Below are 21,323 nucleotides of genomic sequence, written 5' to 3'. Positions count from 1 at the left end.
TGAAACTCTGGACACACTATTACCCGGCCCTACCCTGGTACCCGCTATAGGTCTCGGGAGTTGGGTACAAAATGTCCGAATGGGAACTGTTTTACCACAGCCCTGGCAAAAACTATGTAGATATGTGATCATGTATACATTGCAGTTGATAGAGGCTTTATCCTTACTCGAACATATAAAAGTCAGAACGAATGCCTGCATAGTGAGAAAGAAATGTGAACATTATAGCTATACTAGCTTGTAGTGTAACCATTGAGTTTTATTGTTAATGTCATGTTATTGCAAAGAGTATGTCACGTGACTAACCACGGGTCCGTGTCGTCATGTGGGTACCTGGGTCCTACTCAGGACCCACCCGACCCAAGTACCTGAGTTACCCGTACCAGCCCTAAAAGTCATATACAGTAAGTATGTGCTACCTGTTTTATCTTTTACTGTGTATAGGTATTTGTGATAGCATTGTTCTTTAAACTGATGCCAAACTGTAAGTCCAAAGACCTCCCATATCAAACGGACCACATTACATAGGCAATGAGTGTAAAACCATTTAAAGCCTAGCTCATTTCTATTTATCTTTAATCCTTAATCTACCGGGGCTGTTAAATAACTCTGTGACAAGTAAACTGATCTGTACATTATAACAGAAATAGGAATATTTGTGGGAACAAACATCGCTAAAGTCATTTATCATGTTGACATTAATTCTCTTTCTTTTATCAAATAAAGATGCGCAAGTTTATCAATGACATAGATGCATCCGGTGCATGTGCCCTTACTAGATATGTCATCCAGATATATTTCAGGGAGCTGAAAAACGTTTTCATGATGTCAGCTGAAGATAGCACTACTGCTTTGATCTGTACACAATGTGGACAATAATTATTTTTTTTTATGCATGATATGAAAGAAGATAGGCCTATACGTGTCCTTCCATTATCTGAAATAGTCCGACAGAAGATGCTGAAATCAAAGTGTGGATGCAGGCATATAGCACAGAACATGACAGAACCCATCTGGGACTTCAACCTACTAAAATTGGTAGCATTTCTGAAATTTCCTCTGATGTGATTGAAGGTATCTGTGAAAGGAATGACTTTATTCTTTAAATGTGTTTTTGATGGTATCAATGAATATTAGCGCAAAGAACCATTTGTTTGAAATGTACACTTCAGAGAAAGTTTGTTTGAGGAGAATGGATGCAGATGTTGCACATTTGGTTGGGGGAATTTGTCGAGATATGTCATTCAGGCATTTGTATGGTTGCATGGTTGGCATGTTGTAGATTTGTGCTTGGTTATGAGGAATTGATTGACATCCAGGAATTGCTATATTTCATCCATGACAAATGGGGTAGTTTAAACTGGTGAACATGAGCATATCCCGCAGTTCCTCATGCTCTGCGAGTTTATGTCTCAATTTCCCATGGTTGTGAGTTGTAAATAGAAAAATGAGCTTTTGGTAATGTAGGTAATTTGTTGGGATTTCATCTTCATCTGGGGGAATGAGTGGAAAAGGTGACCTCCCATGCTGTACATATTTTGTGTGCCCTCCCTTCACATTCTTCATTGTTTGTTCACAATCCTCCTCAGGTTTTTCAGTGACCCGTCCTGATAGACCTCCAACTATGTGGGGTGATTTATAACAATAATTTTACTGATGCAATATTATTGCCGTAGTTAAGGCCTTGAATTTTCATTCCAGCTTTGAGGAGGCCTAACATTTGAATATTCTTTGAAAAGTGCCTTCAAAAGATCTTAAAGGTTGATAAAGTGCCTTTATAGGCCTTATAAATTGACTGATTCTGACTATATCATGACCATGTGTTTTGAATCACTATCAAATAGTGATGATACCAGGTGTTCACGAAAAGGTGATCATATCCTGCCCCACCGGTGGCACGCATTGCAAACACATGCAAAGGCAAGTAAAAAAAACAGGAACATATGGTACTAGTTAAAATAAGGAATTGCATTAGACATCATTTTTGTCACTGATGCATTAAATTTAGAAATGTCCTCCACATGTCTACCATAAAACCTTTTTGGAGCTTTACTAAGGCCTTGAATATTGTAACCTTGATCAGACAGCTTTTGAGCAAGAGTCGAATGATGCTCTTTGAAATCTTGGTAGAAAGAGCATGCTTGGTTGTACCTCAAAAGCTGTGAAATGTAGACACCAAAGGCTGGTGCTGCAGGACTATTGCTAGACATACAGGGAAAGTTGAGTATTGGAAAGTGAATCCCTCTTGTCATACAGTGTGCACAGGGATGATGTTCACTGATGATATTTAACTTGTCATGATGTGTAGCCATCAGGTCATGATCAGTTGCAGTGCATTGATAATTCAATCAATCATGACACCCCTAATAACAGTTTTCTGTATACTTATTTACTGATCTCTACTGAGCCACATCAAAACAAGAGTTACTAGCCATGGCCGACTCACTGGAACAATACAAGAGCTCAGCTGGCAAGTGTTGTGAGTGTATCTGTACCTATTAGGGATGATCAGGTCCGGTGTCAGTGTTCCCCTAACTCCATCAACATGCTGCCAGGGTTATCACAACACCCGGGTGATGCTGGATACCTTACCCCCCTCCTGTACATAGGGGGGGATGCTACACTGCTGGGAAACATCTCAGGGTGAGGCTTGATCTCTTTACAGATGGGTAACAACTGGGTGGGGGAGGTGAAGTGAGTGAGTGAGTTTGGTTTAATTTCACTTTTATGGTGTGTCAGCTCCATGTAGATATGAAAGTCCCAAGTGAGACCGATCTTTTCAAATTGTTGACCTTTATCAATTTGGTGAAACCCATCAGGGTGTGCATGGTGCTTATAAACCAAGAAACATAAGCAGGGCGAACCTGGAACCCTGATTTCTGGCACACACAGGGGATGTAACTCTGCACAGCTAATAGCAGCACCTCAGATGACTACTCCTCCCATGATCCTTATAATGGGAAGATGAATGGGATAGGTGGTGTTGATAACAGTTTGGGTTTTAGAGTGTTTTGTGTGTATTGCATTAATTGTATGGTAGGTATGTATGTCAAATTACATAGATTGGTTTATTAATGTGTGGGTCAGAACTGGAAAGGACTGACGAAAAAATGTGGTTGTTTGGGGTATTAGTAGATTCATAGTCAGCTGGTATCCTCTTCTTAGTTGGCTTCAAACATAAGGTACTGGAGGTGACTCTAAGTATAGGGTATTGGGGGTAGCTCTAAGGATAGGGTATTGGAGGTGGCTCTAAGCACTGGAGGTGGCTCTAAGTATAGGGTACTCGGGGAAGCTCTAAGCATAGGGTACTGGAGGTGGCTCTATGGATAGGATACTAGGGGTGGTTCTAAGTATAGGGTACTGGAGGTGGCTCTAAGTATAGGGTACTGGAGGTGGCTCTAAGTATAGGGTATTGGAGGTGGCTCTAAGCATAGGGTATTAGAGGTGGCTCTAAGCATAGGGTATTGGAGGTGGCCCTAAGTATAGGGTATTGGAGGTGGCTCCAAGTACAGGGTATTGGAGGTGGCTCTAAGTATAGCGTACGGCAGGTGGCTCTAAGTATAGGGTACTGGAGGTGGCCCTAAGTATAGGGTACTGGAGGTGGCTCTAAGTATAGGGTACTGGAGGTGGCTCTAAGTATAGGGTACTGGAGGTGGCTCTAAGTATAGGGTACTGGAGGTGGCTCTAAGGATAGGGTACTTGAGGTGGCTCTAAGGATAGGGTACTGGAGGTGGCTCTAAGTATAGGGTACTGGAGGTGGCTCTTAGTATAGGGTACTTGAGGTGGCTCTGAGCACTGGAGGTGGCTCTAAATATAGGGAACTGGAGGTGGCTCTAAGTATAGGGTACTGGAGGTGACTCTAAGTATAGGGTACTGGAGGTGGCTTTGAGCACTGGAGGTGACTCTAAGGATAGGGTACTTGAGGTGGCTCTAAGTATAGGGTACTGGATTTGGCTCTAAGTGTAGGGTACTGGAGGTGACTCTAAGGATAGGGTACTTGAGGTGGCTCTAAGTATAGGGTACTGGAGGTGGCTCTAAGTATAGGGTATTGGAGGTGGCTCTTAGTATAGGGTACTGGAGGTGGCTCTGAGCACTGGAGGTGGCTCTAAGTATAGGGTACTTGAGGTGGCTCTAAGTATAGGGTACTGGAGGTGGCTCTAAGGATAGGGTACTTGAGGTGGCTCTAAGTACAGTAAACTACGGTTATAACGAACACGCTTATAACGAACTGACGGATTCAACGAACTTACTTTTTTGTCCCGACTATTTGCTGTAGTTATGCTGTATATATGCATATAACGAACCACGGCTACAACGAATTAAAATTAGTGGTCCCATTGAGTTCGTTATAACCGTAGTTTACTGTATAGGGTACTGGAGGTGACTCTAAGTATAGGGTACTTGAGGTGGCTCTAAGTATAGGGTACTGGAGGTGGCTCTATAGTGTACTGGAGGTGGCTCTTAGTATAGGGTACTGGAGGTGGCTAAAAGTATATGGTACTGGATGTGGCTCTAAGTATAGGGTACTGGAGGTGACTCTAAGGATAGGGTACTTGAGGTGGCTCTAAGTATAGGGTACTGGAGGTGGCTCTAAGTATAGGGTACTGGAGGTGGCTCTAAGTATAGGGTACTGGATGTGGCTCTAAGGATAGGGTACTTGAGGTGGCTCTAAGGATAGGGTACTGGAGGTGGCTCTAAGTATAGGGTACTGGGAACTTGCCTCTGAATCCCCTATGCGGGTGCTATGGTGTTGGGTAGCTTGATATTGTAGGTAGGGTTTGCTAAGGCTCGTGTTCAGTTTTATTGCCTAATGTAAATGAAATTTACATTGTAAACATGGATGGATGATCTTTAAAAAGAGCCAAACATTTCACATGCTGTCAGAATTTACAAAACTGACACATGTACATTTGGTATATGTGAAAACAGAATTTTGTAATAAAATATATGCCAGGGAACAGACGGGAAGACCAAAATCATTCCAGGGTGTGTGGAGATGTGGAGATTGTCTGTCTGATTGTGTAATGTCATAAATGTAAGTAGCAGATGCTATAGATTCAGGACAGGTGAAAAACTCAGATTGATGTGAGAGGTTGGGGAATGAAGAGGTAGTGATGGAAGCAGATGGTGAGGCTGGGAACATGTGGATGTTGTAGATGATGGGGGTTGTTGTGCTGGATTGTGGGACATCCCGTGTGATGACTTTATGTGTTATTGATTGGCTACTGATGGGCAACACTGTCAGCTGATGAAGGAAGGGAGAGAGGGAGGGGGATGCAAGATAATAGGTGGCAGGATGCAGAGCTGCCCCACTAATGTTACATGGGCCCGGATTTGCGTGTAACTCGTCTCCAGCATTTCTCGTCATGAGGGGGCAGGAGTGATGGGGACACTTTTTTTTTCTATCCATTTTTGTTTTTGGGGAATATTTTGTTTGTTTGTTTGGTTTGTTTGCTTGTTTATTCATTTATATTTTTAAATATTAAATAACACCATTTGCTACTGGATGAAGAAGAAAAGAGACAGGTTAGGTTGAGGTACAGTCTACAAAAAAATAATCTAGTCTCTCAAGCACTTAATATCCAGTGATGTGTTGTAATATATTGTAATGCCTGGCTCCCTGTGATAATCAGGGGAGTGTGTGAACTGAGTAATGAGAAGAGAGATATGTGTGGCAGGATCTACATGCAGGGAAGGGAACAGATATGATACAGTATGTCTAAAATTGAAATCATATCAGAAATGATCCTGCTATGGACCAGATAGTCACTGAAATGTGGGAGGAGAATGATGAGGAAGGGAAGATGGAGAGGGGGGTAAGGAAACTGAAGAAGGGTGGGGTGCCGGCATTCATTTCCAGAAGAGAGGTCAAAATATTTTTACAGGAAAAAACAACACTGGTGCCTCAAGGGGTCTCATTATATTAAGAAAGTATGAAGTATCTGTACTGCAATGGTTTCTACCAGACAACCAGTTGTCCAAATATGTCATGGACTCAAAAATCTTGAAGTTGTTTTTTCACATCTTTCATAATACACGCCTTGTCTATGAAATTAGAACCATGTGTTTTGTATGTCCTTCATTTGATGTCATATTTCCTCAAATATATATATGTCAGTCATCAAAAACATCGACCTGCCTATCATTGCCTTCCTAATGTTTTAGTGGTAATGTATGATGTTTCTGTATGAAATACTAGTTTGTTCTTGTTTCAAGGACAGTTATAGAAATGCTGTTTTAACATTACACATGACTAAGGAAGAATGGTTGTGGATCCATTTATGGTGTTTCTCATCCTCTTGTGTCATCTGATCTCTTGAAGTCCTGAAGTTACTGATGAACCTAGCTGAACCTGTTGACCTAGGTTCCAGATTCTGATGTCTCTGGTGATGCTGCCTCCGATAGAATTCCAAGCACCATCTCATCAACCAGTCCTCACCCTGAACACAAAAACATGCAAACCCTGAGGTAGCGCTTTAGGTTATGTTTTGCAGCCAGAGAGATCCCCCTCTAGGGTTGGGGGTAGTTTTGTGTTTAGATGTCTCCAGAGTGGTAAACCCGTGCCTGAAGCCTCATCATTGTTTTGTCTCCGCATTCGGAGATGTCATTAACTTTCAGCAGTGAGTAATCTCTGGCTGGTAACTTAATGTTCAAAACAGATCAATTCTTTACCAAGGTTTAGGAAAGTATTTTGTTTACGGTAAGGGGCCTTGCCACAGGTATGATAGTTCTATAATGGGGTGTAGAGATATGGTTGAAATACACAAGTTTGGCCAGACCCGTTTATTTCATTGTTTTAGAAATTGGCATGGTCAATATACCCAGAGTTGAAACAAGAATACTATATTGGTTGGGTTAACCTGAGAGTAGGACATGAAATACAATTATTAACAAAAATATGTGTTTTTGCCTTTAGCATTATATGTAGTCCCAGACAATAAACTGGTCTGTCTTTAAGAAAAAATGTCAGACATTGGAAAAGTAGGTTTATTTACTGAATTTACTTATTTTCTGTTTACAGTAAGGTAAATATCTTGACATCTGCATGATGAAGTCTTACATTGTGAATAGTCAGCTAGAGCGCACCCCGGTTCTAATGCCCCGGAAGGGCTGATAACTTAGTGTTGATATTGTAAGGACACTCTGTACATCAGGAACTGATGGGTAATTGGTCCTATCAGTATGTGTGTCCAGAGTTGGAAGTACAGTGAAAACTCATTAATACTGCTCCTAGTGGCATTGTCCAGATTAATGAATCAAGGTGAAGACTAATCTTCCTTTAGTTACATATAGATGTTAGATAAAGACTTTACATGTGAGGTGAAGTGAAATTAGGTTTAACGTCTCGTCCAAGATTATTGCAGTTATATAGCGACGTGCATGTATGTGTATGTGTGTGGCTGCTTGTACTAGTCCAGACTGATGCCGATTTATAGTGCTAGCTCTCTGAGATACCATGCCCCAGTTTAACATGAATACCCCACTCAGACACAGTATACTGACTCCGAGCCGACCAGTCCCTTAATGCTGAGCGCCAGACAGGGTAACAACAAGTACAATCTTTTAATGTCTTTTTGCATGATGTGGCCAGGGATCGAATCTACTTTACATGTAGATGTTACATGTAGACTTTACATATAGATGTTACAAATAGACTTTACATATACAGTGGTCCCTCGCTACAACGCTACCAATGGGGTCCAAATAATTGGTGGGCGTTATAGACGATGAGCGGAAATGAATGACCGCCGTGTTGTGACAGCAACTACATGTGTGTGACAGTGTCGCCTCAAATTGGATTGCCCACTAATTAAGAATATAAACTTCGCTTGTGGTTCTCTTTTATTGCATGCATGCGCTTCTAAGATCAAAGGATGTAGAGTGTGAAAAGTTAACTAGTTGAACAATCGTATTTCCGGGACTTGCCGCGGATGTTTTCAAACAGATTATTAGAACTCCATTCAGCGATAAACGGTTGATTATGCAATGAGAAGCGTTATGTGCAAATGAACAACGAACAACAATACAATTATGTCTGTGTAAAACTCTCAGTAATAAAAGAGTACATTAATTTTGGGAGCCATGCGTTACCGCGCGTGGTAACCGAGGTAGCGCTTTATCGAAGAGCACAAGAGCAAGGGATCACTGTAGATGTTACAAATAGACATTACAAATAGACATTCCACATACACTCTACATGGGGACGTTACATATACACTTTACATATAGATGTTACAAATAGTCATTTCACATAGACTCTACATATAGAATGTACATATACTCTACATGTAGAAGTTACATATACACTTTACATATAGATGTTACATATAGACATTACATATAGACATTACATATAGACTTTACATATAGATGTTACGTATAGATGTTACATATAGATGTTACATATAGACTTTACATATAGACGTTACATATAGACATTACATATGGACTTTACATATAGATGCTCCTATACAGATCATTCAAAAGGAGGGGTGTCTGGATACACAAGGTCCGTATTAACAGGGTTTCACTTTTTGTCAGTATTCTTTCAGCATTTCACTGATGCCAAAACTTAATGGATTGAATTCATAGTTCATGGCAACAATAACATATGCAGGTAAATATTGTACTCCCAAATTTTATACCCAATTCATCTGATTTACAAATCTTTAAAATTTTAAGTAGCAATCCCATTAACATCTGTCAGCAAGCAGTTGTTTAGAATGTGTATGCAAGACCACTTAGCTTTTTTCAAACTCCATTTTAACCAATGTATATTTTCAGCTGGGATTTATCTTTTTAAAGTAACACCAAATGTGACTCCAGCCTGATTTCAAATTGCAGGTGTATTACTAGAAAAAAGCTCTTTCAAATGATTGGAATGTGAGTTTGCTCCAACTGGGACTATTTATTTGAGTCTCTTCCTCTTTCAGGTTTTAGAACATATCAAATGTGAAGTTGTTTGTTTAGAGGATGGGAAAACAGCAGTTTCTGTCGGAGTAATTAAGTTCATGTTTTGAGATTGTCATCAAGTGTGATTGGAATTCAGTTTTTCAAAGATCAACAATTGCCACATATCATACTCTCAAGAGACACCATATTCTCTTACATCTTCAATACATTACTGCAAGTCAGAAATAGCAAAGAAGATCCAGAATTGCCACACTTTTTGTTTTTTATCCTTTGCCACACTTAAGAAATTTGTTTCATACCAAGTGCCCTTCTTTCATGTTGAAGTAGTTTGACATCACGTACTGGGGGGATGACCACCCTTCAAGCTTAAAGAGAAATTAACATGCAGTGAACTGTAGTGAAGAGGGAAATAATTTAATCTTGATGAATTTGGTTGCAATTAATATTCAACTTTGAGAAAAAAAAGCAATTTAATGTTAATTATCAAGAAAGAGGTTTAGGGGTTATTTTTTGCAATATTTGTTATTCAAGGATGTGATCACCTGTTAAAAACCTTCAATGTGTCTTTTTAATAGAAAGAAAAACTTTAAGTGTTTTAGTGATGATGCAAAGGTAATAACGTAATGTGCTCCCATTTATTTCTTTGAAGTAATGTTTTTTAGACTATTTTTTTTAATATATATTTTTGCTACAGCAAATGTAACAGTTATCAAATAAAGTTATCTGGTAAGGGAAAATGGAAAAAAAGATAGAACTGTGAAAGTTAACATGTATCTTTGCCATAAAAAGTTACCTCCCTTGGAAGATGTCAAAGGTTCACAGCTGTGTTTTTATGGTGTAATGTAAGTGCCTTATTGACAAGCCATGGATTGGGCATGACTCATACGGAAGAGACTGATATCTTTGATAAGAACTGAAGCCAAGACCTCAAATTTTTAAGAGGATCCCACATGTTGATAAAATTATCGAAAGTGTGTTTTTTCTGTGATGTTATAACGATAGTGTTATTGGGTAGCATGCATGCAAGTAGAAAGTAATGCCTTTCTTGTTAGGCTATTTTATGGTCAGTTCATGGCTTGTGAGGTTTTTGAAAGTATTTTCTGTATTGACATCAAAATTAGAAATGCTGATTGAAGGGACTGTGGAATCAACTGCAGTCTTTTCAAATGCGCTCTTTAAAATATACTTATGAATATGTTATGCATAAATATATTTTTTTTTATGAGAGCCAGTCTGGTGACTTTATCATTAATTAACCCCATTTGACATGGAACCTATCACATACTTTATCATAATCAAGATCCTGACATAATATAGACCTGACAGCTCTTTGCTAGATTTGGGTAAATGTACCATACACACCTGCCTATATCAGAAAGCTTCTCCTTAGACGTCTCCTTGCTAGATCGTAAGTATAAGATCGTATACCTTGACCAGACATCTCCTTGCTAGGCCAGACATCTCCTTGCTAGATAAGACATCTCCTTGCTAGACCAGACACCTTCTTGCTAGATAAGACATCTCAGTCCTAGACCAGACATCTCCTTGCTAGATCAGACATCTCCTTGCTAGACCAGACACCTTCCTAGACCAGACATCTTCTTGCTAGACCAGACATCTCATTCCTAGGCCATACATTTCCCTAGCTAGACCAGACATCTCCTTCCCTAGACCAGACACCTTCCAAGACAGACCTCTCCTTGCTAGACCAGACACCTTCCAAGACAGGCCTCTCCTTGCGAGACCAGACACCTTCCAAGACCAGACATCTCCTTCCTAGACCAGACATCTCCTTCCTAGACCAGACACCTTCCAAGACCAGACATCTCCTTCCTAGACCAGACATCTCCTTCCTAGACCAGACATCTCCTTCCTAGACCAGACATCTCCTTCCTAGACCAGACACCTTCCAAGACCAGACATCTCCTTCCTAGACCAGACATCTCCTTCCTAGACCAGACATGTCCTTCCTAGACCAGACATCTCCTTCCTAGACCAGACACCTTCCAAGACCAGACATCTCCTTCCTAGACCAGACATCTCCTTCCTAGACCAGACATCTCCTTCCTAGACCAGACACCTTCCAAGACCAGACATCTCCTTGCTAGACCAGACACCTTCCAAGACCAGACATCTCCTTCCTAGACCAGACATCTCCTTCCTAGACCAGACACCTTCCAAGACCAGACATCTCCTTCCTAGACCAGACATCTCCTTCCAAGACAGACCTCTCCTTGCTAGACCAGACACCTTCCAAGACAGGCCTCTCCTTGCGAGACCAGACACCTTCCAAGACCAGACATCTCCTTCCTAGACCAGACATCTCCTTCCTAGACCAGACATCTCCTTCCTAGACCAGACATCTCCTTGCTAGACCAGACATCTCCTTCCTAGACCAGACACCTTCCAAGACCAGACATCTCCTTCCTAGACCAGACATCTCCTTCCTAGACCAGACATCTCCTTGCTAGACCAGACATCTCCTTCCTAGACCAGATATCTCCTTGCTAGACCAGACATCTCCTTCCTAGACCAGACATCTCCTTCCTAGACCAGACATCTCCTTCCTAGACCAGACATCTCCTTGCTAGACCAGACATCTCCTTGCTAGACCAGACATCTTCTTCCTAGACCAGACATCTCCTTGCTAGACCAGACATCTCCTTCCTAGACCAGACATCTCCTTGCTAGACCAGACATCTCCTTGCTAGACCAGACATCTTCTTCCTAGACCAGACATCTCCTTCCTAGATCAGACATCTCCTTCCTAGACCAGACATCTCCTTGCTAGACCAGACATCTCCTTGCTAGACCAGACATCTTCTTCCTAGACCAGACATCTCCTTGCTAGACCAGACATCTCCTTGCTAGATCAGACACCTTCCTAGACCAGACATCTCCTTGCTAGACCAGACATCTCCTTGCTAGATCAGACACCTTCCTAGACCAGACATCTCCTTCCTAGATCGGAAGTCTCCTTCTTAGATCAGACATCTCCTTCATAGACCAGACACCTCTTTCTTAGACCAGATGCCTTAGGCCAGTTCTTCATCCTGAAACAGTTGCTATATTACTGAGATATTGCCAATGGCATATTAAATCATTACTGACTGGAATATATCCATTTTATGAAACCAAAACCAAACTAGATTATTTCTAGGCACCTCTATTCCGCATTTCATTCTCTATTTAATCAGCATCAGGAAACAAAAACATTTATGGGAGAGTGGGTGAGTATTGTTTTACGCTGCTTTTAGCAATATTCCTGCAATATCATGGCAGGGGACACCAGAAATGGGCCCATGTGGGAATCAAACTCGGCTCTTCGGCTTCACGTGCGAACACTTTCACCGCTAGGCTATCCCACCACCCCTTTATAGGAGAGAAATGTGTTGTGTAATGCAATATTTCAAAGACTATATGTTTGTCTAACTTCTCCCTGAAACAGACTGGAAACAGTCATTTGAAAGTTTAGTCTTGCTTCTAGGAACATGCTTTAACACCCACACAAACCCGGGCATGAAGCATATCTGAAACAAATATCTCTCAAACACCCACAACAGCCTCACACAGTGAGTCATAGCAGCAGATTATATAGCCTCCTCCTCCTCCTCCTCCTCCTACTCAGTAGATGCCCGGGAGATTATCCTGACTGTGGGAGTCAGCTGTGTTATGACAATATTTGTCACAGCATCTCAACAGCAGTCATCAACTGTTTCGAGACATGGAGGAAAGTAGTGGTGGTGTTGCAGAGGTTGTTGTGTGGCAGGGAGATGGAGTTGTCAGGTTTCCTCTCATGACTGCTGCCCTACAGGATGTGATTAGCTGGGGATGCTGGTGAATATGTCCTCATCCACGACATGGGCACACCCTTCAGGATCACTGTATGATTAGCACACTTATAACAATATCAAATCATGTCAGAAACAGGAAAATGTGATTTGCAGGCATGGGCAATTCAGGAAATGATTACAGAATAATTGGAATATATGCAAGTTACTTCTTAGTATACATAGCTATACACACATGATGAAGGAGGTATACATAGCTATATACACACAATTAAGGAGGTATACGTAGCTATATACACACGATGAAGGAGGTATACATAGCTATACACATGATGAAGGAGGTATACATAGCTATACACACATGATGAAGCAGGTATACATAGCTATATACACATGATGAAGGAGGTATACATAGCTATATACACACAATTAAGGAGGTATACATAGCTATATACACATGATGAAGGAGGTATACATAGCTATATACACACAATTAAGGAGGTATACATAGCTATATACACACAATTAAGGAGGTATACGTAGCTATATACAGATGATGAAGGAGGTATACATAGCTATATACACACAATTAAGGAGGTATACGTAGGTATATACACACGATGAAGGATGTATACATAGCTATATACACACGATGAAGGAGGTATACATAGCTATATACACACAATTAAGGAGGTATACGTAGCTATATACACATGATGAAAGAGGTATACATAGCTATACATGCATGATGAAGCAGATATACATAGCTATATATACACACAATTAAGAAGGTATACATAGCTATACACATAATGAAGGAGGTATACATAGGTATACACACATTATGAAGGAGGTATACATAGCTATATACACGATGAAGAAGGTATACATAGCTATACACACATTATGAAGGAGGTATACATAGGTATATACACGATGAAGGAGGTATACATACGTATATATACGCACGATGAAGGATGTATACATAGCTATATAATCATGATGAAGGAGGTATACATAGGTATATACACACAATTAAGGAGGTATACATAGCTATATACACATGATTAAGGAGGTATATGTAGCTATATACAGATGATGAAGGAGGTATACATAGTTATATACACACAATTAAGGAGGTATACGTAGGTATATACACACAATTAAGGAGGTATACATAGCTATATAAACATGATGAAGGAGGTATACATAGCTATATACACACAATTAAGAGGTATACATAGCTATATACACACAATTAAGGAGGTATATATAGCTATATACACATGATGAAGGAGGTATACATAGGTATGCATACATCATGAAACAGGTATTCAATATTTACATTTCTTGGAACAGGTATACATGTAGTTGTTAGGGGAACACAGCAGACTGGTAATTTTCTCCCCTGCAGAACATGAATTATTTCATGAAATATATCAAATAAACAGCAAATAATTGCGTAAACCTTCACAAGAAGATGTTGCTACAATTGTTTCTCTCATTGAGAACAGCATATGTTTGTTATCCAAAGACCAGTTCTCATGAAAAAAACACCTGCAATCTTTATCTTAACAAGTATCTTGTATTGCACTAAACCTTAGCCGATGTTGAAAATATGCCATTCCTTCTGACAGCATAGCTCCAGACAGAGATAGCATGTCTCTATCATAGTTTGCATCAGTGAAGAATTTTGATTTTGGTTTCATCTCAGGTCTCCCCTGCAACCTATATATAGAACTAGTTCATGTGAAAATAGCCTGTACATGTTTGAGAGTCTCTGCATAGAGTCACTGACAGTGGTGTTCAGTGGTAGGAATTAGTTTGTTCCTGTTTGTTCCTCTATGAGGCTTCAGACATTCTTTCTTGTTGATATATTCATAGTCTGTCTCTTGCAGGTGATAATATTGGTGCTATTAGTTCCGGGGACATCTTTAATGAATTTTCTCTCCATAAATTACCCATCAATATAATGGCTGTCTTTTTAAATAGGTTAGAATAGCTGAGGTAGTCAAAGTAAAATGCATAATTGATAATTTTAAGGCAGAATAGATACTCTTGGCTACCAGGCAGTTCAAATGTGGATTGTATGACCACAATGCCTGTAGACTATGGATAGACGTAACAAGGCATTACGCTTGCATTGACATCTAGGGTTCATAGAGTTTACTTGTTCAAGAAACTTTGGCAGGGGGGCCTTTCCCCCCTGAGGATCGAAATGCTAGTTTTTCCGCTCCATCTGGAGATCACGCGACAAAGGAAATGGTAAGGGACAAAATGGCTGTTGTCTACATCACCTGACTACCAGATAGATTGTGATGTCTCTAGCCAGTCTTCACGCTTCTTCTACAGAATAGAGGCCATTTTGTAAGGATAGCATGTCCTGGTTTATGTGATTAAAAACAGTTAGAAGTGCTGGAGATCACATGGCCTTTAATATGGACAGTTGCCCATGCATTTATGAAGTATTACGATAAATGACCTACAGAATGTGATACCATCCACTATTTTATTAAGTTATTGTGACCTTGCAGGATTATTCAAATAAACACTAAACTCTGTAACCTTGAAAATTGGATCTGACAGTTCTAGGCTCTGATGTTGTAGCCATGCCGGAGGTGTTCTCGATGTAGCGCAGGTGTCATTGACATTTCATTCTGGTCCCAGTACAACACATATGGAACATATAGGTGTGCATTTTCCCTGAGAATGTGCAGTGTGTTTTCATGTGCAGTTCACCTGCAGGTACAACCTGCCTGGAATGTGTGATCCCAGCAGTGATGAACCAGAAGACCCAGGTACAGCTAGAACTGTACCTTGCAGATCAAGTACCACAGACGGAGGCAGTTTGTAGGGAAATGTTATCATATGACATCAAAACATATGAAGAATATTGTGTGAGGGTTAAAATAGATGGCCGTAATTAGAGCCATGGAACTGTGATGGATTTAGACCGATGGATGAGACATATGGGCTGATGGAAGTGTAGGTAGATTGAGTGTAAATAGGAATGGAAACTATATTCCACCACTACCATCCTAACTGCTTTAGTTTACAAAGATGTATCCTTTGATTGTCCTTGCTTCAGCAAATGAAAAACTTGGTTGTAAATTTCATGGCCAATATATTACAAGCTGGATTTCTTTTTGCATAATAAAGTGAAAATTATGAGTTGGTCTACCGAACAACCTTTCCTTTGAAATATGGTTGTTAATCTTCTCATGTTGACTTTTTCTCAAAAATTAAAAAAAAAATGAAACAGATTTTTGGTTTTGGATATGCTGCTTTTGAAATAATATCTATGGCAACACAAACCTAATGACTTTTATACCATTGACAGAGACCAGAGACACTTCTAACACCTGTAGCAGCTGAGTTGTGAGTGTATGGCATGACTGTTTTGGGGGGGTTGAATTCCCCGAAGGTTGTTGTGTGGGAAAAATAGTTGAAATTTATCATTGTATAGGAGGTTGTTTTATGGGTACCAGGAGATACATGGAAGCTGGTCTCTGATACTCTTATCTTATTTGGCATACGGTAGTCCTGCACCATGAACGTGGAATATATTTATTTTATTAAAAAAAATAATCAAGATATTTATACAAAAGCAAGTCTAGCCAGCTCAAGCTAGCTCTATTCCACAAATAAGCATAGGGATTTTTTTAAAATTTTTATAGTCAAGAAGGATATTGTGTAATATAAGATTTCAGAGACTAAATGAAAGTCTAGGCATACGGCAACATAGAGTCTTATGTAGTCACAGGGATGGATTAACGCTTATTCTTTGAAAACATTTTTTAAATATATTTTCTCAAAAGAACCTCTCCTCCTCTTCTTAAGGAAACTAGACTTGGTTTGGTTTGATGCACACTCACACACGTGCATGCACGTCGCTATTTAATTGCAATAATCTTGACACAATGTTAAACCCCATTTCACCTCACCTCTTTTACACTGGAGCTTTGCCATTGACATATGTTCCTAATGACCTTAGATCTCTGGCATATATCATCAGCTGCCATTATAAGTATCTGGGCCACAGTCATTTAAAATATCTTGTGTAAATACATCGAGAATACTCATAATATTTACTTATGCTCATCTTTCCGTATCATTTACAAGAGGGATAAACAGTCCATATCATGTTTACAGATCCATTGCAATCTCTCCATCTCTGTGATTGACAGAGTCCACTATCCCAGGTCATCAATAACAATAGATTCGAGTATGATAAGCACTTATATATGCAGAAAATAGATAGCATATACTTAGACAATGGTCATATATATAGCAACGGTTGGGATGGTGTACATGTCTTTGACCTTTCAACAGTTTCCAATGTCTGACAAGTCTTGAGTTGTCAAAACAACGATAAACACAATGAACACGATGATGGCACAGTGTGGTCCTTATTAGCTGAGGCTAAACATGGGGGAGTACAGAATCTATTCCATTATGAAAATGAAAAATAATTTGTGAAATTCTAATGTTGTTGATTTTTCATTTTTTGTTTTGTTTCATAAACATGAGGCTAATAATAATAACACTTCAACATTAAGTAATATTAATCATGAAGATTATGAAAAATATTCATAACTTACTTGAAGGAGCTCATTGAGACCCTTCAGTTGTACTTATCTTTCAAGGATATACACTAATAATTATGTGTATATTTGACAGTAAAATATTTTATGTATGCATTGGATGAATATAATGTGCTATTTAGGTATTGGGCTCATTTTGGAGTAAGAATTTAATTAAAATTATGTGTTTAACTGGAAGGAGAAACCATTATATTGTTCATGGCTCACGGAGGTGGGATTTTATGACTGCTTCTATATTTCTTGTTTTTCATTGCAACTTGAAATAATGGCATTTCCTGACTGTTTTGTATAAGGTGCTGCAATTCTCTGTGCAGAGTTGCATCCCTTGGGCATGTCAGAAAAGTGTGATTGTGGGTTCGAATCCCAGTTTGCCCCAATTATGTTCCTAGGTTTGTCAGCACATACCTGTGCTCGTGGGTTTCAAGTGTTAACGTCTGAGACCCACATCAAGCTGACACATGATATAACTCGACTATTGTTCACAGTGTTGTTGAACTGAAGCAACTCACTCACCCTACATCATACACTGAATGAATGAAAGTTGGCATTTGCTAATGTTTCGTATCATATATACATTTCAGCGATGCCATTCGTGTAAGCTGTCAATGGAGTCGAAAACGGTGGCGGTGTGGGCAGGGCGCCTCCCCGGGGAGTGCTGGCACCCACAGTGCTTCAACTGCACCACATGCAAGGAGCTGCTGGTCGACAACATCTACTTCTACAAGAGCGGCGACGTCTACTGTGGCCGCCACTACGCAGATCTCATGTATCCTCGGTGTGACGCTTGTGATGAGGTGGGCTTTACAGTGAAGTCAACTCTTACAGTGAAGTCAGCCTCTCATTAGCGCCTTTTACTTATTTGGGAAGTTGAGAACATTGCAGGGGTCATGAAAACAGTACCCGAGTTTAGGGAGGGGCATGAAAAATAATATATTTTATGACTAAAGTACAGAGGCCATTTTGTGATTTGATGTGGGATGGAGGGTTACAAAGAAACCTAGGTATATTTGGCAAGATTCAAGTGTTTGTGGAGATGGGCTCTGTTGTATTCCACATTGTTACTCTGTCTGTAAGGAAGCAGAGATCACTGTAAGGAGCTTGGGAAAATAAATGTGCACACACAAATGTGAAAGAGGGTGTAAGTATTTGTATGATAAATCAAATATTACTTTGCATTTATTGACATATAATACATTGTATATTATTTGTTGTGAAATAACCCAGATGGCATGAATTTTGTATGTGAGTGGTAACAAAATATTGTATGATGGTGACTAATGATTATGAAAATGTGAGTTTAATATGAGATTGATGATTAATGGAGATTCTGTGAACATTCTGGTTTACTGATGATGCAAGGGATTTTTCTTTTTTCAGTTGATATTTGCACGTGAATACACACAAGCAGAGAATCGGTCATGGCACGTCCACCACTTCTGCTGCTGGTATTGTGACTCGCCACTCGCCGGGCAGCGCTACATCGCCAAGAACAACAACCCATACTGCATTCTGTGCTTCGACAGGATCTTCAGCAAGGTTGGGGCTCAGAAACAAACTAGTGCCAGACAGGGAAAGTTACTGATACAGAATTGTGAATATGTGATCAGTGACAGCATCACATTATTTGAGAGCCTTGATTAAAAACATGAAAAGATTTGGAAAATATCAGTGGACGCTCATGTGATGGTACACATGTTCTGCCGATCCTGCAATCAAACAAATTAAGCACGGCAGTGGCCATGTTTTTCATCAACCAGATGTTGATTTCGTTACAGGATTTTGATTGGACTATGCATAGACTTGTTTGTCTAGCCAAAATATAACTCCATAATTCCCAGTTGCCTCTACAACATGGCTGAGGAACTGAAGAGTTATTCTGGTCCAGAGTCAGCACATGAACACTTCAGGCTGTAAAGATTATCAGAGCTTACTGCTTATCAGATTTCTGGGGTAAATGTCACACAAATATTGACATTGGGGCTGACATGCTTGAAAAGTATTGTCAGGTAAGAGATGAGATTTGTCAGGATACACTTTATGTTGTATGAGATAACAGCTGTTGGTCTACAGCAGATAGACAAGATAAAGTTTTGATATTTTGTTAATTATTTTAGCATTTAGGATTTCACTTCTTTTTGATAAAAATGGATGTATAATATGTATCATCATAATCATGTGTAGAATGAAGTTGTTGGTTGTTAGGAAGCTAGGATTCGTAGTCCATCCTAACTTACAATCAGTGATTGACAACTGAAACCAACGACTACCCACCACAAGGCACCCTTACATGTAACTGAAACCCACAGCCACCCACCACCAGGCCCTCTTACATGTAACTGAAACCCACGACTACCCACCACCAGGCCCTCTTACATGTAACTGAAACCCACAGCCACCCACCACCAGACACCCTTACATGTAACTGAAACCCACGGCTACCCACCACCAGGCCCTCTTACATGTAACTGAAACCCACAGCCACCCACCACAAGGCCCTCTTACATGTAACTGAAACCCACAGCCACCCACCACCAGGCCCTCTTACATGTAACTGAAACCCACGACTACCCACCACCAGGCCCTCTTACATGTAACTGAAACCCACGACTACCCACCACCAGGCCCTCTTACATGTAACTTTAACCCACAGCTACCCACCACCAGGCCCTCTTACATGTAACTGAAACCCACAGCCACCCACCACCAGGCCCTCTTACATGTAACTGAAACCCACAGCCACCCACCACCAGGCACCCTTACATGTAACTGAAACCCACGGCTACCCACCACCAGGCCCTCTTACATGTAACTGAAACCCACAGCCACCCACCACAAGGCCCTCTTACATGTAACTGAAACCCACAGCCACCCACCACCAGGCCCTCTTACATGTAACTGAAACCCACAACCACCCACCACCAGGCCCTCTTACATGTAACTGAAACCCACAACTACCCACCACCAGGCCCTCTTACATGTAACTGAAACCCACAGCCACCCACCACCAGGCCCTCTTACATGTAACTGAAACCCACAGCCACCCACCACCAGGCCCTCTTACATGTAACTGAAACCCACATCTACCCACCACCAGGCCCTCTTACATGTAACTGAAACCCACGACTACCCACCACCAGGCCCTCTTACATGTAACTGAAACCCACGACTACCCACCACCAGGCCCTCTTACATGTAACTTTAACCCACAGCTACCCACCACCAGGCCCTCTTACATGTAACTGAAACCCACAGCCACCCACCACCAGGCCCTCTTACATGTAACTGAAACCCACAGCCACCCACCACAAGGCCCTCTTACATGTAACTGAAACCCACAGCCACCCACCACCAGGCCCTCTTACATGTAACTGAAACCCACGACTACCCACCACCAGGCCCTCTTACATGTAACTGAAACCCACGACTACCCACCACCAGGCCCTCTTACATGTAACTTTAACCCACAGCTACCCACCACCAGGCCCTCTTACATGTAACTGAAACCCACAGCCACCCACCACCAGGCCCTCTTACATGTAACTGAAACCCACAGCCACCCACCACCAGGCACCCTTACATGTAACTGAAACCCACGGCTACCCACCACCAGGCCCTCTTACATGTAACTGAAACCCACAGCCACCCACCACAAGGCCCTCTTACATGTAACTGAAACCCACAGCCACCCACCACCAGGCCCTCTTACATGTAACTGAAACCCACAACCACCCACCACCAGGCCCTCTTACATGTAACTGAAACCCACAACTACCCACCACCAGGCCCTCTTACATGTAACTGAAACCCACAGCCACCCACCACCAGGCCCTCTTACATGTAACTGAAACCCACAGCCACCCACCACCAGGCCCTCTTACATGTAACTGAAACCCACATCTACCCACCACCAGGCCCTCTTACATGTAACTGAAACCCACGACTACCCACCACCAGGCCCTCTTACATGTAACTGAAACCCACGACTACCCACCACCAGGCCCTCTTACATGTAACT

At 41.0% G+C, this 21,323-nt stretch overlaps 1 protein-coding gene across 1 annotated transcript in view; it reads left to right on the top strand.

Moving 5' to 3' along the window:
* The window catches only part of LOC124140116 (testin-like), an 82,700-nt gene that overhangs the window by 56,571 nt on the left and 4,806 nt on the right, over positions 1-21,323 (top strand). The window contains exons 5-6 of the mRNA XM_046507502.2: positions 17,890-18,102; positions 18,686-18,844. Of these exons, the coding sequence (XP_046363458.1) occupies positions 17,890-18,102; positions 18,686-18,844 (372 nt within the window). The remainder of the gene's footprint in view (positions 1-17,889; positions 18,103-18,685; positions 18,845-21,323) is intronic.

This window comes from Haliotis rufescens, unplaced genomic scaffold, assembly GCF_023055435.1.
Source record: "Haliotis rufescens isolate VD_foot unplaced genomic scaffold, xgHalRufe1.0.p SCAF_23, whole genome shotgun sequence".
Lineage (NCBI taxonomy): Eukaryota > Metazoa > Mollusca > Gastropoda > Lepetellida > Haliotidae > Haliotis > Haliotis rufescens.
The sequence above is the reverse complement of the archived record's forward strand: the minus strand, read 5'-3'. Positions and strand labels throughout refer to the sequence as shown.